This window comes from Eublepharis macularius, chromosome 15, assembly GCF_028583425.1.
Source record: "Eublepharis macularius isolate TG4126 chromosome 15, MPM_Emac_v1.0, whole genome shotgun sequence".
Taxonomy (NCBI): Eukaryota; Metazoa; Chordata; class Lepidosauria; order Squamata; family Eublepharidae; genus Eublepharis; species Eublepharis macularius.
Window position 1 is genome coordinate 12,792,471 of NC_072804.1, and position 18,282 is coordinate 12,810,752.

The window sequence follows — 18,282 nt, forward strand, 5'->3', positions numbered from 1 at the left end:
ATATCTAATACATACATCAGTTCCCTATAACACTCTACAACTTTTATACCGTATATTCATTAATTAAAACATATATTCCCCACCCTCCCTCCCCCTTTCTCTCTTGACCCCCAACAGCACTAAAACCTTTTTAATTCTCTTCATATTTTATCTATTCTAATATTTCTAACATTCCCATTTCTCAAAGGTAAAGTTCCTACCTAGACTTTAATTCCACTATCTTATAGACATCAGTAATTATCCATAGACCATAACTGTCCCTTCACATCCCACTCATTTTCCTGATATTCTTTAATTTTCTCCCAGTCTTTTAAAAATTCATTTGAATTTTGGTCTTTCAATTTTCTAGTCAACTTGTCCATCTCCACCATGTACAACAGTTTTTGTATCCAATCTTCAATCTCTGGAATCTCCGCTTGCTTCCAATACTGCGCATATAATAGTCTTGCTGCCACCATCATATAATATAATAATGTCCTGTCCATTACATTAATTTTTTCCATACTAAGTCCTAACAAAAACAGCTCAGGGTTTTTTGGCAAATTACCTTTTATAATTATCAACATTTCCGCATATATCTTAGACCAGAATTGTTTAGCCTTATCACAAGTCCACCACATATGATAAAAAGAGCCTTCATGTTGTTTACATTTCCAGCACTTGTTTGACATAGCATTACTCATATTTGCTAATTTTTTCAGTGTTAAGTACCATCTATACATCATCTTATATCCATTCTCTTTTAAATTTACACATGTAGATATTTTCATAGTATTTTTCCACAAATGCTCCAATGCCTCCATTGTAATCTCTTTATTAATATTTAATGCCCATTTCACCATTTGTGTCTTTACCACTTCATCTTCTGTATACCATTTCAATAACAACTTATAAAACTTAGAAATTATCTTTATTCCTTCTCCAAGCAAAAGCTCTTCTAACTCTGAGTTTCCACTTCTGAAACCTACTTTTCTTCTGTCTACTTCAAATAAGTCTTTAATTTGTCGATATTGTAACCATCCATATTTAAAAGATAAGTCTTCTTCTTTCTTCATTTTAACAGTGTCTCTTTCTATCAACAATAGTTCCTTGTAAGTTATCCAGTCTTTGCGTTGGTACTCTGTATGTGGTTTTATCACCTCTGCCGGAACAATCCACAAGAGCCTTTTCTCTTCTAGATATTTTTTATATTTTTGCCAAACCGTGAAAACATTTCTCCTTACATAATGATGTTAAAACATATTATCCGCTTTACATTTATCATAACATAAATATGCATGCCAACCAAACAAATTGTTGTGACCCTCCAAGGTTAATAACTTTAAATTAGATAATTTTACCCAGTCTCTTAACCATGTTAAACATATCGCTTCATGATATAATCTCAGATTTGGTAACTGTAATCCACCTCTTCCTTTTGCATCACATAATACTTTCATCTTAACTCTTGGCTTCTTCCCAGCCCTCACAAAGTCTGATATTTTCCTTTGCCATTTATCAAATTGCTTGTTGTCTCTCACAATTGGGATAGTTTGAAGCAAAAACATCACTCTTGGTAACACATTTATTTTCACAACTGATATACGTCCCAACAACAACAAATTCAATTTATTCCACTTTATCAAATCCTTTTCTAATTGCGACCATAGTTTTTCATAATTATTCTTAAATAAATCTATATTTTTCATTGTTAATTCTATTCCCAAATATTTTGTTTTTTGGACCACTTCACAATACTCATTAGCTCGGCCTGTTTCTTTTTCGTCATATTTTTGCAGAGCAATTTAGATTTAGCTTTGTTAACATAAAAACCCGCCAGATCTCCAAATTCTTTAATCTTATTTAATAATAATGGTAATGTCTGGACCAGGTCTTCAGTAATAAACATCACATCATCTGCAAAAGCTCTGAATTGGTAAGAAAAACCTTTGAGCCTTATACCTTTATGTCATGCCATCCTGTTGAGGTGTTCGGAAGCATAAGTAGATATCAAGCAATGTGCCTTGGACTGGTTTAAATAATTCCTCATGGATTGGCCTCCAAGGGCCAATTAGCTTCAGGATGGAAGGTGCTTTGTGGAGTTACGTAGGGTGCAATCTCAACCCCCATGTTATCCAACCTCTATGTAAAGCCTTTAAGAGAAATCATTTGTTGCTATGGATCACCAAGCTGCTGGGTGAACTCACTCTGCAGCAGACCACGTAGAACTGCCCACGTGAGAAGCAGTCCTCCCTCAAGTCAATTCCGGACACCTTCCGTGTGTCAGGTTCTGACTCTGTTTTATGTATGTTTAAACCAAAGAGACTCCATTTTAATCCTGTCAGTATCTTAAGTGCTTCTTTTGCAGGTGGTAAGCTGTTCGCTGGAAGATCGCTCGGAGAAAAGGAATGTTTTGTCTACTGCCTTTCAAACCTTGAGAAACTTTCACTTTCTCACCCTCAGGCCGATTGTTTTGAAAACTATGGGGGAGGATGGGGCCTGCGGGGAATTGCTATTCTGTACCTCAGCTTTTACCTGTCATTCGTAACAATGCTTCAATATCAGCCAAGATCCTTGTATTTTGGAATGTGGACTATAATGGTTGTTTATATTCAGTAAACCTTTTTGAAATCGATGGACTCATGTCTCATTGCAAGGGGTAGTCTGGATTGCACCTTTTAATAAGCCACAGTCTGACACCGTGTCTGCCCCTGGGACTTGTTGATCGTCATAGCAAAGCAGACCTTGAGGGGGAACTGCAGTCTCTTGAATGTGAAGGGGTTCTCTGATGGTATGAGTGGTATGAACACCGACTCCCCCCACCCAGCACTGCTGGTGAACAATGTGGCCTCGATGACGTTTCTGTGGAGGGCTTTCACTTGTAGTCTGGTGCCATTGCTGAGTTTGGGTGGGCTGAGGTTCTGGAGCAGCATCACTGGAGCCCCCAATTTGAGAAGTTTGTGGGCTGGCAAGCCAGGAGGGTTGAGTGTGTTGAGGAACTCCACAGGACAGTGGACTGCATCATCCATTTGCATCACTGAATCCACAGATCTGTACTCCATGTTGAGTGAGTTATGTGTCATTAATGATGGCAGCCTTGTAAATCTTGGGGGTCAGAGTGGACTTCTCCATGATAATGACAATATCAGGGTATATCATGGCTGTTAGGTCTGCTAGGGTTGTCACTACTGTGCCCAGGCCTGCAGGGATGGTCACCTTTCCCTTGGACTCAGGATAAGAGATGGGCATGAACCTAAATATGAACCAAAATACCACACGAACCAACCTGGTTCGGGGTTCACGAACCAGGGTTTGTGGAAGCTCATTTCCACAAGCTTCCATGAACTACTGGTTCGTTTGGTTCGTATTAAAGGGCCAGTTTAAATGGCCCTTTAATTTAAACTTTTCCAGCCACTTGCAAGAGGCATTTAAACTTTTCCTGCCACTTGCAAGAGGCAGGTCCCTTTAAACTATTAGCTGGCAGGCAGCGAGGGGGAAAAATCCCCCCCCCGCTGACTGCCATCTGATAGTTTAAAGGGACCTGCTGCTTGCAAGTGGCAGGGCCCTTTAAACAGCCCAATCACCAGCCCCAGCCTCAGCCCCTCACCCCCCAAGCCCAAGCCCCAGCCCCCCACTTACCTTCCCTCTGATGCTGGGGTGGTTGAGGCCTCCTTTGCTGCCCTGCAGGCCCGCGCAGCAGAGGAGAAGGCCAAAAATTCCCTTTCTGCCCCTCAAATGGCAGCCGCTGCTACCATTTGAGGGGTGGAAAGGGCTTTTTCGGCCTTCTCCACTTCCCTGCACCCCTCAAATAGCAGCCACGGCTGCCATTTGAGGGGTGGGAGGGCCCTTTTTGGCCTCCTCCGCTGCCGTGGCTGCCATTTGAGGGGCAGAAAGGGCATTTTTGGCCTTCTCCTCTGCTGTGTGGGCCTGCAGGGCAGCGAAGGAAGCCTCTGCCACCCCAGGATCAGAGGGAAGATAAGTGGGGGGCTGGGGCTTGGGGGTGAGGAGTGGGGGGCTGGGGCTGGGGCTTGGGGCTGGGAGGGGCTGGGGTTTGGGGAGTTTAAAGGGCTCTGTTGATTGCAAGTGGCAGGTCCCTTTTAACTATCAAAGCAATAAGACAATGGCTGTTCCTGCAAGTAATGGCAAGAAAAAGAGGGAAATCCCACAGGAAACACAACATACTCACTTTCCCAATTTATATATTAAAGTGCAAGTGCTAATTAATTTATCAATACATGAAACATCAAATTTGTAAAGTTCATAATTAGTTCATAATTAGTAAAGTTCATAAAGTTTCCATATTAACATTGCACAATATCTCCTATACAGTGATAGCAATCCAATAAAGTGCATGGAGCAAGATACAATTTATACACATCTTATAGACACCCGGGTATGATGAAGAGTCCTTTCTATTCACTCTTTTAAAAAAAAATTTTTTTATTGGTGAGTATACTTTTCAAATTCAATACGTACATTCCCTCAATATCTAATTAACCCTATCCCCCACCCTTTTCCTCCCCCCTCTCAATCGACTTCCAACAGCTTTCCAACCCTTAACCCCTCTTATTACTTAATAAATTCCTTACTCTAAGCACATTCTAATTTTTTCCCCCAGGTATTCCATCATATATATCAAATATCCTATCAATATAGTATACTTCTATCAATTATGCTATCAGATATTCTATCAGTATAATATACATCTATCAGTTATACTATCAATATAGTATAGATCTTATACCCCTCAGTACAGCAGACCAGTATAATATAGTATAATATATAACAGAAGTCTTAATTTAAACATATTCTATTTCTTTTAAACATATATTCTATCAAATCTACTATCGTCATTATAATATGTATTAAAACCCCTACTGTGTGCCCTGCCACCAATGTGGCACAGCATACAACACCGTACTACACATTCATTATATAATATACAATCTGATCCACTAACATTATAGTATATATAATATGCCCCATCAGTATATTTATTTAACTATTCCCTTATTTATATACTCTAAAAAAGGTATTACTTATCCTAACCTCCCTATTTTATTCTTTACAAAATCAGTTCTAAATTTCACCCCTTTTCTACTATATTATAATCCAATCTTAGATTAAAATAGATATAAATTCTTAATGGTAAAGTCACTTCTCTCTTCTGTTTAAAATGTCTTGTTTTAAAAATTCTCAAACTGCCACAGTTCTCCTTTCACATCCCATTTTTTTTCCTATTCACTCTTAATGGTCATAGTTCCTTTCTTTAAGCCGTGCTTCCTCGGTCCCCTCGGCAGCACAGTGTTAATGAGATCAATTATTTGGACGTTAGATCTTACAGAAGCAGAGATAATAAGATCAGGGTTAAAACTAACTATAAAGAAACAGAAACTCTTACTTGGAGTTTAGTTCTTTTCACCCAAGACACCTTCGGGAAAATATTCCATTCAGCCAACTATTGAGAATCAAGCGAAATTCTTCGACCGATGTAGATTTTGAAAGGGGTGGACGTGAGTTGTGTAGGAGTTTTGCCAGAAGAAACTATCCAATGGGTGTGCTACAATCCGCTTGGGAGCGTGCTAGCACTACAAAAAGGGAGTCCCTCTTTAACCTTAAGAGCAAGGAACGAGACGCTGGAATTATATGGGCTCTGGACTATACCCCGTTAGCTAATAGTATTAAAAAGATTGTTTCTAAGCATTGGGGGTTAGTGTCAGATATAAAGGGGTGTGAACATCAGCCAGTGGTTGGGTTCCGTAGAACAAGGAATTTAAAAGACCAGTTGGTACGTGCTGATATCCTTGCTAGGGAGAGTCATCAACATTTGCCGTATGGAAACTTCAAATGCGGCCATTGCCAGATCTGTAGAAATCTATGGGAGGGTAAGGAAATCACTCTTAAGGATGTGAAATACACCTTTGGCCACTTTGCTAATTGTCAGACCAGAGGCGTCATTTATGCGTTGGAATGTCCATGCAAGTTACTGTATGTTGGTTGCACCTCGAGACCGGTTAAGGTCAGGGTCCTTGAACATGTTTCAAGGATCCAAAATAACATTCAGGAAGCACCTCTTACATCACACTATAGGGAGAAAGGACATCCAGATAATGCCGTTAGAGTGGTTATTTTGGAGGTGGTAAAAAACATTAATGAGCCTTTTCAAACACGCCTCCTCCGATAAATTAATTAGCACTTGCACTTTAATATATAAATTGGGAAAGTGAGTACGTTGTGTTTCCTGCGGGATTTCCCTTTAAACTATCAGCTGGCAGGCGGCAGGGGGGATTCCCCCGCCTGCCAGCTGATAGTTTAAAGGGTCCTGCCCCTTGCAAGCGGCAGGAAAGGACCCTTTAAATGATTAAATGCCCCTTTCCCTGCCAGAAAGGGGCATTTAAACCCACGAACCACAAACTGGTTCGTAACTGGGCCAGTTTCCATGGTTCAGTTTTTTTCTGGTTTGTGCCCATGTCTACTTGGGATACGCTCTGTTCCCTATTTTTAGTAGGACATAGAATTCCCCAGCGGACTTCTCCCCTCTCAAGTGGACCCTCATGTTCTTTCTTAGGGCCAAGCTACACATGACGAATGACACTTGAATGGCAAGTGTATTTCTCCCTGTTCACTTGCCCTCCACTCAATCCACTTGCCGTTCAAGTGTCATTCGTCATGTGTAGCTTGGCCCTCAGTGAGAGTTTCCTGATGAGGGGCCACAGATACAATGCCTTGATACATACAGTAACCTCATCAGCTCAAGTTCCCCTTGGGACTACAGGCAGAGTCTGTCAGAAGTCTCCAGCCAGCAGCACTGTGACTCCCCCTATCGTTCTCTCGTTGCCCCTGACATCTTTGAGGGTTATGCTCATTGCCTCAAAACACCCTTTAAGTGCCATGGTGCTCTCATCCCAAACAATGAGCGTACAGTTCCACAGCACTTGGACAATGTTGCTTTGTTTTGAGATGCTGAACAGGTGCGTTTCTGCATGGATGAGGTTAAGAGGCAGCTTGAAGGTAGCGAAGGATCATCTGCCATGCCTGAGTGAGCCTTGACCTTCCACGGAAGTGAGCGCCTCTCTACTTGTCTTCCAGGATTGCTTTGCTCATAGAGAGAGACTGCCACTCTATGCACCTCGGGGTGATCTTGGCAACTGCTGCTTGGTGCACCACAGGAGCAGGACGTGCATATTTCCTTGCCGCATCTCTAAGTTGCTTGCTCTTTTTAGCATTGGTGTATCTTGCAAGACGTCTGCCACAAGGCTACTTGGCAGCAGTAAGAGGTGATGGCTGCAAGAGGTGTGGAGTTGGACTGAGGGAGGGGTGGTGTGGTGGGCACTTCGGCAGGCTCATGTGAGAGGTTCGCATTGCAATGGCCCCTAGAAAGGTTGTGCACCATCTCCTCATGAACATTTAAAAACTCAGTTGCCATACTGACTTTTATATAAAATCACTTTTCAGGAATCTTGTACTGTCTTTCTTCAGCTGTCTACAGTTTACCTCAGAACACAGAGTTTCACCAATCAGGCCACATATGCAAATGACCTCGGGGCAGAGTGGCTGAGTTGGCAGTTGGTGGGGGCAGGGGGAGGAGCAGCCTGCCAGCCACACAGGGAAGCTGTATCCCTATGGGGAAACACATCTGACCCCTTTTTACCCCCTTAGGGGGTGAATTTCTTAGAATCCCTTCTTAGTGAGCCTCTACATCGCAAAAGGAACATTCTCCCCAAATTTCACATTTCTAGGTCCAGGGGTTTGGGCTGGGCATTGATGCGTCAGTAAGGACACTTGTCTTTATATAGAGAGATACAGATAAATAAAATAAACACTTCCTCCTCTGGAACCATGTGGTTCACTGGATTGCTTGAAAAGGCAGAACGGGGGCAAATCACTATTTTCTGACAGCTGAGCTAAAAAATGACCCAACTCTTACTGATAAAAAGTGGCAGAAAGCCCAATTTAACTTCTTCCTTTCTCATTAGTCCAGCCTGTAATTCCATGTTGGCTATCTTGGTACCCCAGGAATCAAGTTTCTTGGAATTAGAAAGTACTGTTAATAGATTGCTGGATCCAAACCAGTCTAGTTAGTATATTCTTATACTGCCCTACTAAGGGGCTCAGAGCAGCATCCATAGTTCCCCCTTCCCCTTTTTATCCTCACAACAACCCTGCAAGGTAGGTTAGCCTGAGAGTGTATCACTGGCCCAGCATCACCAAGTGAGCTTCACAGCAAAGTGGAGATTTGAACTGAGGTCTCCCAGACCCTAATCCAATGACTAGATAGCACTAGCTTGCACAGAAATTGGTTTCAATACTTAACAGTACAGAATATTACAAAAAATAGAATACCTGCTATGCATTGCTCATTGTATGACCTCGTACCAAAGTTCAACCAGTGGTGGCCAGCTTACATTAAATAGACTAAATCTTTGTGTCCCTTCCTTTGTTCTCATACTTTGAGACTGTCTAGCTGTACATACATACTCTTCTCTCTTACCTTTCCACTCTGAAAACGTATTATAGAGTGTGGTGGAGAGTGTCCTCAAGTCAGAGTTGGCTTATGGCAACCCCTGGCAGGGCTTTCCTGGCAAGAGACTAACAGAGGTGCCTTGCCATTGCCTGCCTCTGCAACCTTCGTCTTCCTTGGAGGTCTCCCATCCAATAACTAACCAAGGCTGACCCTGTTTAGCTTCTGAGATCAGACTCACCTGGGCTATCCAAGTCAGGGTGTATTATAGAGTAATTCCTCATAAATGTTTGGACCTTTAAAGCCCTTCATGGCTTGAAAGCCCTTCATGGCTGAAAGACCACTTGCTCCCTTATAAACCTACCCAACCACTATGGTCATCTTTGGAGGTCCTGCTTCAGCCGCCTCTGTCTTCTGAGATTAGGTGGGTGGCAACCCTGGAGAGGGCCTTCTCGATCATGGCACCAAACATCTGGCACTCTCTCTCTCCAGGGAAACTCACCTGTCCCTTTTGTTGCTGTCTTCTGTCAGTGAGTGAAGACTTTTTGTTTCATCTGGTATTTCCTCAATGAAACTCATCCCTACCCTATTGTTGCTTTTATGTACATGCATTTTACTGTATTGTGTGTGTATTTTAACTTGGTTTTAATTGTTTGAATGAAGTTTTTTTTGTTTGGTTTTAATGATTTTTCAAGCTTTTTAAAAATTTAGTATCTTTTTAATTTGTTGGCCACTTTGATGTCAGGCAGAAAGGTGGGTTATAAATTTGGAAAACAAATAAATCTACCATGTTCAACATTAGGGCAAATTAAGCCTAGTGACCTATATTCAAATTAGCACCAAGGCAATTAAACAAGAAACCCCAACCTCAGAGAGAAACAATTCATTGCTCTCTACATGTGTGCATAAAGGCACAGTTACGTGCCAAACACTCTGTCCTCTCACTGCCGTGGATATTACTTGGCTGCCAGCAACAACCTGCATGGTAGAGTAACCAGAGCGTCAGGCTAGGATCCTAGGACACCTGAGGTCATGCCTCCAGCCCATCGTGGAAGCCTGTTCCGTGGCTCTGGGCCAGTTATTTGATTTGATTGATTTTTTGAAATTCTTTGAGTGATTTGACTTACATTCCTCCCTCCCTACGAATGGGCTCAAGGTGGCCAACAACCATATTTTAAACCAACAATAAAATCATAAATAATAGTTCAGTTCAATAAAACCTCACTCTAAATGGCAGCTATACTTTCTTAACCATCACATCCCATCAGCCATCACATCCCATGGGGTGCAGGAAGGTTACCAGATGACCAAGATGAACCAACTGGTGGGAACCAGAACAGGGGAGTTACATTACGCCCCCCCCCCTCAACAGGAGACTGACCAGAAGGCTCGGCCCTGCCCCAACCTTAGCCATACACCTGGTGGAACATCTTTGTCTTGCAAGCCCTGTGAAAAAATAGTAAATCATGCTGGGCCCCAAATGGGCAGGCTGGTGCCAGGACAGAGAAAGCCCTGGCTCTAGTCAATGCCAGGCGAGCCTCCCTGGGGCTAGGGACTACCAGCAACTGTTTATCAGCTGAACGATGCATCCTCCAGGACACACATGAGGAGAGGCAGCGCTGCAGATATGCTGGTCCCCCTCCACTCACGGCTTTAGGGGTTAAAATCAAAACTTTGAATCTGATCCAGAACTCCAAGGTGAGCCAGTGCAGCTGCTGTAGAACTGGCGTTATGTGCATCCTATATGGAATATCTATACAGAATAGTCACGCTCTTTCAGCCTGACCTATCTCTCACAGGTAGGGTTCCCAGGTGCCCACCAGTGGCAAGCAAACTCCTGGAGTTTTGCCACCTTGCCTGCCAACCCATTGGTGGTCAGCGGGAGGTGGCAAGCTCCCTGAGGTTGCCGGCCACTGGCAGGCACCCTGGGAACACACTCCCAACAGGCACAGCAACATCCCTTCCAGATGTGACATCATCGCTCCAGCCACGGGAGTGTTCTTGCACTTCATTTGGGGCTGATTTGGGCCCCAAACGGGCAGAATTGTCCCCATGCAGAGTGTGGGAGCACTTGCGCAGCTGGCGTGATGACATCACTACCGGGAGTGGCATCAGTCAGCTCCGGGGTGCACGTGTGAAGAGGATCCTCATGAATGGCACAAGGTAAGTGCCAGCTGTCCCTACCTCCCAGCAGGAGGTAAGAGGGACCTGGCAACACTACATACAGGGTGGTGGTTGTGAGAAACTGAAGGAGGGGAGATTGATATTCTAAGTTCTTTGGGTCCCTGTTGTGGAGAAAAGTGAGATAAAAATAATACAGAATATATAATATATTACAAGGCTTATGCCCTGGAAGTCATGCTTACCTAGAATCACTGGGTGGGATCCCATAGATCTATTCTGCTCCCGCTGGTACTTGCTTCCAGTGTAAGGAGTTTTTCCTAATGCGAAATGCTCTCCCAACGCACTGAGTTCAACCATAAACCATAGAGTCTGTCTTGAGTCTGGAGAAGGAAGGGTCCCGAAAGGGAGCAGGATGGATGAACTGTCCTCCCATGGGGTGGGGAGGGGGAGCGTCTGGGTGGGCTGCCTCTCCTCTCAGGGTCACTGGTTTTATTTCTGTCATCCACTCAGCCAGCCACTGGCTGAAACAAGAGACAATCACCCTCTATTCTCTCTACTCTCCTTTCTCCCACAACACAGGCATCTCCGTCAGTGTGTCCACATTCAACCTGGTTGCAATCTCTTTGGAGAGATACAGTGCTATTTGCAAACCACTGCAGTCCCGTGTCTGGCAGACAAAATCACACGCCTTGAAGGTGATTGCCCTCACCTGGTGCCTCTCCTTCACCATCATGACGCCCTACCCAATTTACAGTAATCTGGTGCCACTTGAGAACAGCACAGCAAACATGTGTCGCTTCTTTTGGCCAAGCAAAGTGATGCAGCAGTCTTGGTAAGAAGGGGCTTATCTGTCGGGCAATGTCATTAAAGTGGTCACAGTTTAATCTGGCAAATTAGGAACTATCCAGCCCTTCATCTTTTTGGTGGGACCACATGGAAACTGGGGCCATTTCCACACGGCTTACCTGTGCACGTAATGTCCCAGTAGATCACGCAAAAAACACAGAAGATCGCGTTTTCTTGCGCGAGATTTGTGCGATGTCACGCGACATCGCGCAAATCTCGCGCAAGGAAACGCGAACTTCTGCATTTTTTGCACGATCTACCAGGACGTTACGTGCACAAGTAAGCTGTGTGGAAACAGCCAAGGCAGCGGGAGACTTCTTTTAAGGACTGCTTTTAATTAACTTTGGTTCTGTGTTTATTGGCAGTCTTAAATTTTGTTTTTAAACATTATTTTTATTCATTTCATTGGTGTAGCCAGTTTGGTGTCCTGGTTAAGAGCAGCAGGACTCTAATCTGGAGAGCCGGGTTTGATTCCCCACTCCTCTGCTTGAAGCCAGCTGGGTCAGTCACAGCTGTCTCTCAGAGCTCTCTCAGCCCCACCCACCTCACAGGGTGATTGTTGTGATGATAATAATAACACACTTTGTAAACCGCTCTGATTGGGTGTTAAGTTGTCTTGAAGTGTGGTATATAAATCGAATGTTGTTCATGCTATTTTATTTATATTGGCAGCCACCTTGAGTTCCTGCAAGGTAAAAAGATGACTAATAAATGTTTTTAATTAATTCATTAGATGGCTTGCAGGATGTCGAATGGTATGATACAGTTTCACTTCATCAGATTTTGGAAGCTCAGCAGGGTCAGTTCTTGTATGGGAGACCACCAAGAAAGACTCTGCAGAGGAAGGCCATGGCAAACCACCTCCGCTCCTCACTTGCCTTGACAGCCCTTTAGTGAGGTTACCATACGTCAGTTGCAACTTGATGGCACATACATACAAATTGAGTAGCTTATTGGAACCAGTTCTAGGCAGAATAGTTAACAAACCATTTCCTGTTAATCATGGAATCTAGTAAAATAGGTCACTGCTCAGTTCATCTCACTTGCACAGCCCCCAGCATTGTGCCAATAGGAGGGGATCTCTCTCAGAGGGGATCTCAGGGTCCAACTAAACAATACAAGGGACGTGAGTCTGGGGAGGGGGTGTGTGGTTTGCCAACCCAACTCACATCTACACATATACGAGGAGAGACTCACATTGGAAAGCTGTCAGGCTCAGTGTGACTCTGAGTGATGCGGGCAGGTGGAAGGGCTTTAGGTTTCCCTCCCGCATCGTTTTAGCCGTTGGAAACAGCCAGAGGAAGCCATTTCCCCTTTCTTGGGCTCCGCGTAGCCTGCAACAATGTAGCTCAGGACATGCGAAGCCTGAGAAAAGGGCAAACAGGGCTGGTTCTGATGGCAAAAACAATGAATGAGGGAACTCTCCTCCCTCTTCAGGTGCTCAGAGTGGCACCAAACAGTGGAGCGTTTTCCAAAGCAAGGACCCCCTTGTCTCTGTGTAGATGTGAGTTGGGTCAGGGTACTGGGACATTATATATATATATATATATATATATATATATATATATATATATATATATATATATATATATAATTATATTATATATATATATATATATATATATATATATATATATATATAACTAATTTATATATATATATACATTAGTTGGCTGAGTTTAGCAGAGTTTACCTAATCAGGAAATGTGAGCCACACACAGAAAATCACTCCACCACCAGGTAAACTATACAAAGATAAAACTTCGATTTATTGAGGTAGTTCCCATTCACAGCATTGCTGGTAGAAGAAAGAAAAGAAAAGCCTCATCTAAAAAGGCACTTTTCCTAGTTACACGGCCAGCTTCTCCACTGTCATGTCTGTGTGGAGGTATGCTTCATGGCTCCATAAGGAGAGAGCTGTGTATGGATCTTGCTCCTTGGAGAGCCAGGAGAGAAGACGAATAGAACAACGGACACAGGAAGAGAAAGACAGGTCAGAGAGGTGTTCCCACTTTAGAGAAAGAGAGGCATCTTGCTCATAAAGAATACACACAAAGATAAAATAGAGCGTCCCCTAATGTTCAGGTGTCCCACGTCACTTCTGTTCGAAGTAGACTTGTGTCCCTTGTATCACTTAGCTGAACCCTCAGCTGAACCTCTTTCCTTCCATTAGCCTTCAACCGAGTACAGGCATACCACAATACACTATCCTTTACCTGCTATGAGAAGTTTCTTCATGTTTACCATAGGTAGATCTGCTCTTCACCAGAGCCATGTATACAAATTACCTGTGCTTGAAGTATAAGTTATCTTCATGCACAGACCGGGAAGCAGCAAGGGCACCAGATGCATATATGGGAGACATACAGAGACTTCCGATAGCAAGAAATGGCTGGAATGGAAGATTGCCCCAGGTGAAGGGAACAGGGCTCCCTTGAACCTTATGGAAATCCTCTATCCCATGTGCAGATCCAGCAGCTACACACCCAGGACAATGTGAATCGTGCCCATTGTTGCAACTGCAATTGCAACAATCATTCAAATAAGTTCAAAGAGGCTCATAAAGATTAAACTGCAAAAAAAAAGAAAAAGAAAACAGCAGTTGTGTAGTAATGCTTTTTATGCCTCAACCACTGCAACAATCAAACACATGCAACCAGCTTTTTAAAGCTTTTGCCAAGCTGCTCCAGTACAACTGCGCATGCCTTCGTTTCTAAGAATAGTTTCTCTCAACCTAAAAGGACCTTTCCCTTTCCAAACATTGTTTGATTAATAAAGTAGAAACATGTCACTAATGCCTTATGGCTTTTAAACAGCAGGATTTTTGTCCAGTGGCACCTTTGAGACTGACAAGACTTTCAGAGTGTAAGCTTTTGAGAGTCAGGGCTCCCTTCTTCAGACACCAACGTGTCTTTATGGCTGTTGGAAGAATAATACACATTTGTTCTGTTTCTGCTTTTTTCTGAAACATTTGCAGCTGAAGGTAGCATTAGTTGAAGTTTATTCAGTTTTGACAAAAAATAGGGATAGATAGTATCCCTAATAGGTTTTGTACTTCTCATGTCCAGACTTCCTGAAACAGGGATGGAATGGCCATTTCATGTACAGGGGAAATTCCGGGTGAGCATTAGGAAATGTAGCAATCTACAGCAAATTTTCCCTGAGGGGTTCCAAGCCCTAGCGCACAAAATCTGGGCCAGTCAGTAAGAATCACTGATGGGTCAGGTCACATACAGCTCTTCTCAAACTGGAGGTGGCAAAAAGGGAAAGATGCAACAGGGAAAGACAGATGCAAAGTAAGCCTGTTTCTGGGAAGAGTAGAAGAGTCCCCTTGTTGCTTATTCTAATGAGCAAAGCCTGGCCGACTCTGATGAACTCACGAGGCTGCCTTATACTAAACCAGGCTCCTGGTCCATCAAGGGCACCATCATCTACTCCAACTGGCAGTGCTCCAGACACAGAGGTCTTTCACCTGACCCCCTCACTGGAGATGTTGGGGATTGAACATGGGACCTTCTGAATGCAAGGTTGACGCTCTACCGCTGAGCCACAACTGCCTCAAACAGCCCCCTCACACACACTGTTTTGATGTTTAACAAAATGGCATGGAATCTGATTACAGATCTTTCACTGTCTTGTTTCATTCGACTCGTAGGGCCAAATGATGACACCGGGATCCACGGAGTTGGAGCCAACCAACTTTTCAGTTGGTCAAAGAGGAAGGAGAGGGCCCCCTTTGATTGCCAAAAAAGCTATGCTGGGAATCAGGAGACCAGCATGAATGAAGGCTTTGTGCAATGGAGTGTATCAAGGCTGAGTGAAAAGTGAAAACCTTTGTATTTAGCAACAAAAAACAGCCAGCTGGATGGGGGACGAGGTTAAGGCTCCGGCATTGGTGAAAGGGAGTTTCCGTCTCAGTTTCTCCTGTTTTCCCCCCAGGTATATCTTCCAGCTGCTCATCCTCTTTCTCATCCCAGGGATTGTAATGATGATTGCGTACGGCCTCATATCCTTGGAACTCTACAGAGGAATCAAATTCGATGTCAGTCAGAGGAAGTCTTCACGAGGTAATCGTTATGATTGAACCTGTTCTCTTTCTCGTCACCTTAAGAGCTTCAGGTGTGAAAAATGTGGTCAGCAGATGCCATTTTTATTTCCTCACTAAAAGTTGACGAGAGAAGCCTCCAGGTTCTGGAAAGCAAAATCTTCCAAATGTTGCCAGGTTATTAATCATTCATTTGATGGTCACTGGTAACAAATGAGACCCTTTAAAAATTCATTTGTAACAAGAATAGACAGAGCCTACAAATTAATTCACAATTGTACTCAATATTCAAGCAAGAAAAGTAACAATTTAAATAATTGTTTTTTTTATCTACCTCTCTACAAAAGATCAGATTGGCTCAAATGATCTACAGGTCAAGTGGCTTTGGGCCCGAGCGATCCCTCCATCTCTCCACACTGGGTGCAACGGGCTGTTCTGTCATGTACAGCAGAAGTGCTTGCCTTCAGGGGGAGCGACCCCTTAGTTAGGGCGGCCAGCTTTTCAGATGTCCTGGAATCTCAAGTGGTATCCAGACTGTAGCGATCAGCCCCCCAGAGAAAATGGCAGCTTTGGAAAGAAGTGGAGGCTATCACCCCCACCCCCCGGTTGAACTCCCTCCTGTCCCTGACTGCCATCCTTCTCAGGCACTTCCCCAAATATCTGCCGTTAGGCCTCTCAATGAGTCACTGCTTTGATCTTGCTAAACAGAGAACAATAATTTAATGCAGCATCCAGAAGGTTGGAGAATACTGTCCAAATACAGGTTGCCAGCTCTGGGTTTAGAAACTCCTCAAAATGGGGTGGGGGGGTAGGGAGGGGAGGGACCTCAGTTCCCTAGGCTCCACTCTCCAAAGCAGCCATTATCCAGGAGAAGGGATCACTGTTGTCTGCAGATATGTTCCTGGAAATTTCCAGGCCCCGCTCGGAGGTTGGCAGTCCTAAAACTATAACCCTAAATCCACCCATAAATCCATATTTTCTTAGGAAGGGTTGCTGTTTTGTATCTGAGTAATATTTTTTTCATGTTGAAGAAACTTTGGGTTTGGATCCAAAGCACCCCCAATTAGAGTGAAGCTGGGGGGGGGGAGTTTTCCTTCCCTCCGTGCTTCAGTCCACAGAGCCTCCCCCCAATTCTGATCGGGGGGAGCCTCAAACACAATGTGAGGGGCAACACAGCGGGGCAGTTTGCAGTGAGAGGGGGGAATGGTGAACATTGCTCCCCCTCCTCTAATGGAAGTGCCCTTCTTGTTGGGGTGGTGCCTTTGGGTCCAGCCCTTGGTTTCAGCAGACATGTATGTGACCCCTGCTACTCTGTGCTCACAGAAAGGAAAAGTAGCACCAGCAGCAACAGAGATGAAGAAGGTGATGGCTGCTACCTGCAAAAAAGTAAAAAAAAGAAGAAGATGCCGCTGCAGTCACTCCCAGTGAACTCCAGTAGCAGCAAAATCGACCGCCCGCGAAGCAGCACCTCGGCTGCCAACTTGCTGGCCAAGAAGCTGGTGATTCGAATGCTGGTTGTGATTGTGATCCTGTTCTTCATCTGCTGGACTCCAGTCTTCAGTGTCAACACCTGGCGTGCCTTTGATACCTGGTCTGCCAACCTGCTTCTCACGGGAGCCCCCATTTCTTTCATCCATTTGCTGTCCTACACTTCCGCCTGCGTGAACCCAATTATTTACTGCTTCATGAACAAACGCTTCCGCATGGGGTTCCTGGCAACCTTCACCTGCTGTGCAAAGCAAAAACTTCCCGTGGCCAGAGCAGATCTGGCTGAGGAGGAGGAAGGGAAGACCACAGGAGCGTCCCTCTCCAGGTACTCTTACACACACATGAATGCATCTGCCCCACTGTGAAGGCGTCCAGTGGAAGGAATGAAACATTTTCTTTCCTGCTGCCTTGATTTGTCTAATATGGTTTTGTATGAAAATACTCGAGCAAATTGGGAAGGGGTAGGAGATCAACAATATGCTGAAGTGCCAATGCTCCCATCAGAAAGACATTTCAGCTTTGAATCTCAAAAGAGAACAGAAAATTTCACTCAGCTAGAACAGGCCAATGCCATTAGCCCTAAAGCTTCGCACAAACACATCTTGTAACTCACAACAATAAACGGTGTTTTTCAAAAGTAGATTGGCCTGTTTTCCAGTCCAAAAATTTGTCTTTCTAGTGTGCTCCACATAATGAGATTCCGAATGCCAGTCCATGAGTCCAACTTTGTACGGTCACATTCTGCAGCAAAATACCAGCGTGTGTGATGAAATTCAAAACCTGGCTATGTTTTCGGTTTTGCCATTGGGCTTCAATGCCTGGAAAATTATGAACACATAGGATAATGAAGGACAGAATATTGATGGTGCTCAGGAAAATAATAACGTGGAGCAGCAACGCTTTTTATTTTCTCGTGTAGGGAATGAACAATAGATACGAACTGAGCCAATAGGCTCTGACAGTTCTTTAATGCATTGCTATTTGTGACAATTTGGTATAATAAAGAGTCAAGACATTACATGGAGTAAGGGACTGATTTTGCATTGTTGTTTTCAAACGGCGATCTCTTATCTTTGCAACTGACTACAATTAGAAAAATAAAAAGAGCCCTGGTGGATCAGACTCATAATCTATCTTGTTGTACATCATTCCTCTAGCAGTGACCAGCAGATGCTTCCAGGGAATCCACCAAAACATGGCCCCAGTTCTTCCCTATGGTTTGCCTCCCAGAAATACACTGCCTCTAAATATGGAAGTTCCATTTAATTATCCTGGGTTATAGATTTTTCTTACAGGACTTCACTTTCTATCAACTGAAGTCTTCATTGATTGAGCAACC

General features: G+C 43.8%; 1 protein-coding gene across 1 annotated transcript in view; it reads left to right on the forward strand.

Moving 5' to 3' along the window:
• CCKAR (cholecystokinin A receptor) overlaps nt 1-17,951 on the forward strand; it is a 50,125-nt gene extending 32,174 nt beyond the window's left edge. The window contains exons 3-5 of the mRNA XM_054999671.1: nt 11,144-11,396; nt 15,350-15,477; nt 16,779-17,951. Of these exons, the coding sequence (XP_054855646.1) occupies nt 11,144-11,396; nt 15,350-15,477; nt 16,779-17,308 (911 nt within the window). The 3' untranslated portion in view covers nt 17,309-17,951. The remainder of the gene's footprint in view (nt 1-11,143; nt 11,397-15,349; nt 15,478-16,778) is intronic.
• Nucleotides 17,952-18,282: the final 331 nt, after the last annotated feature.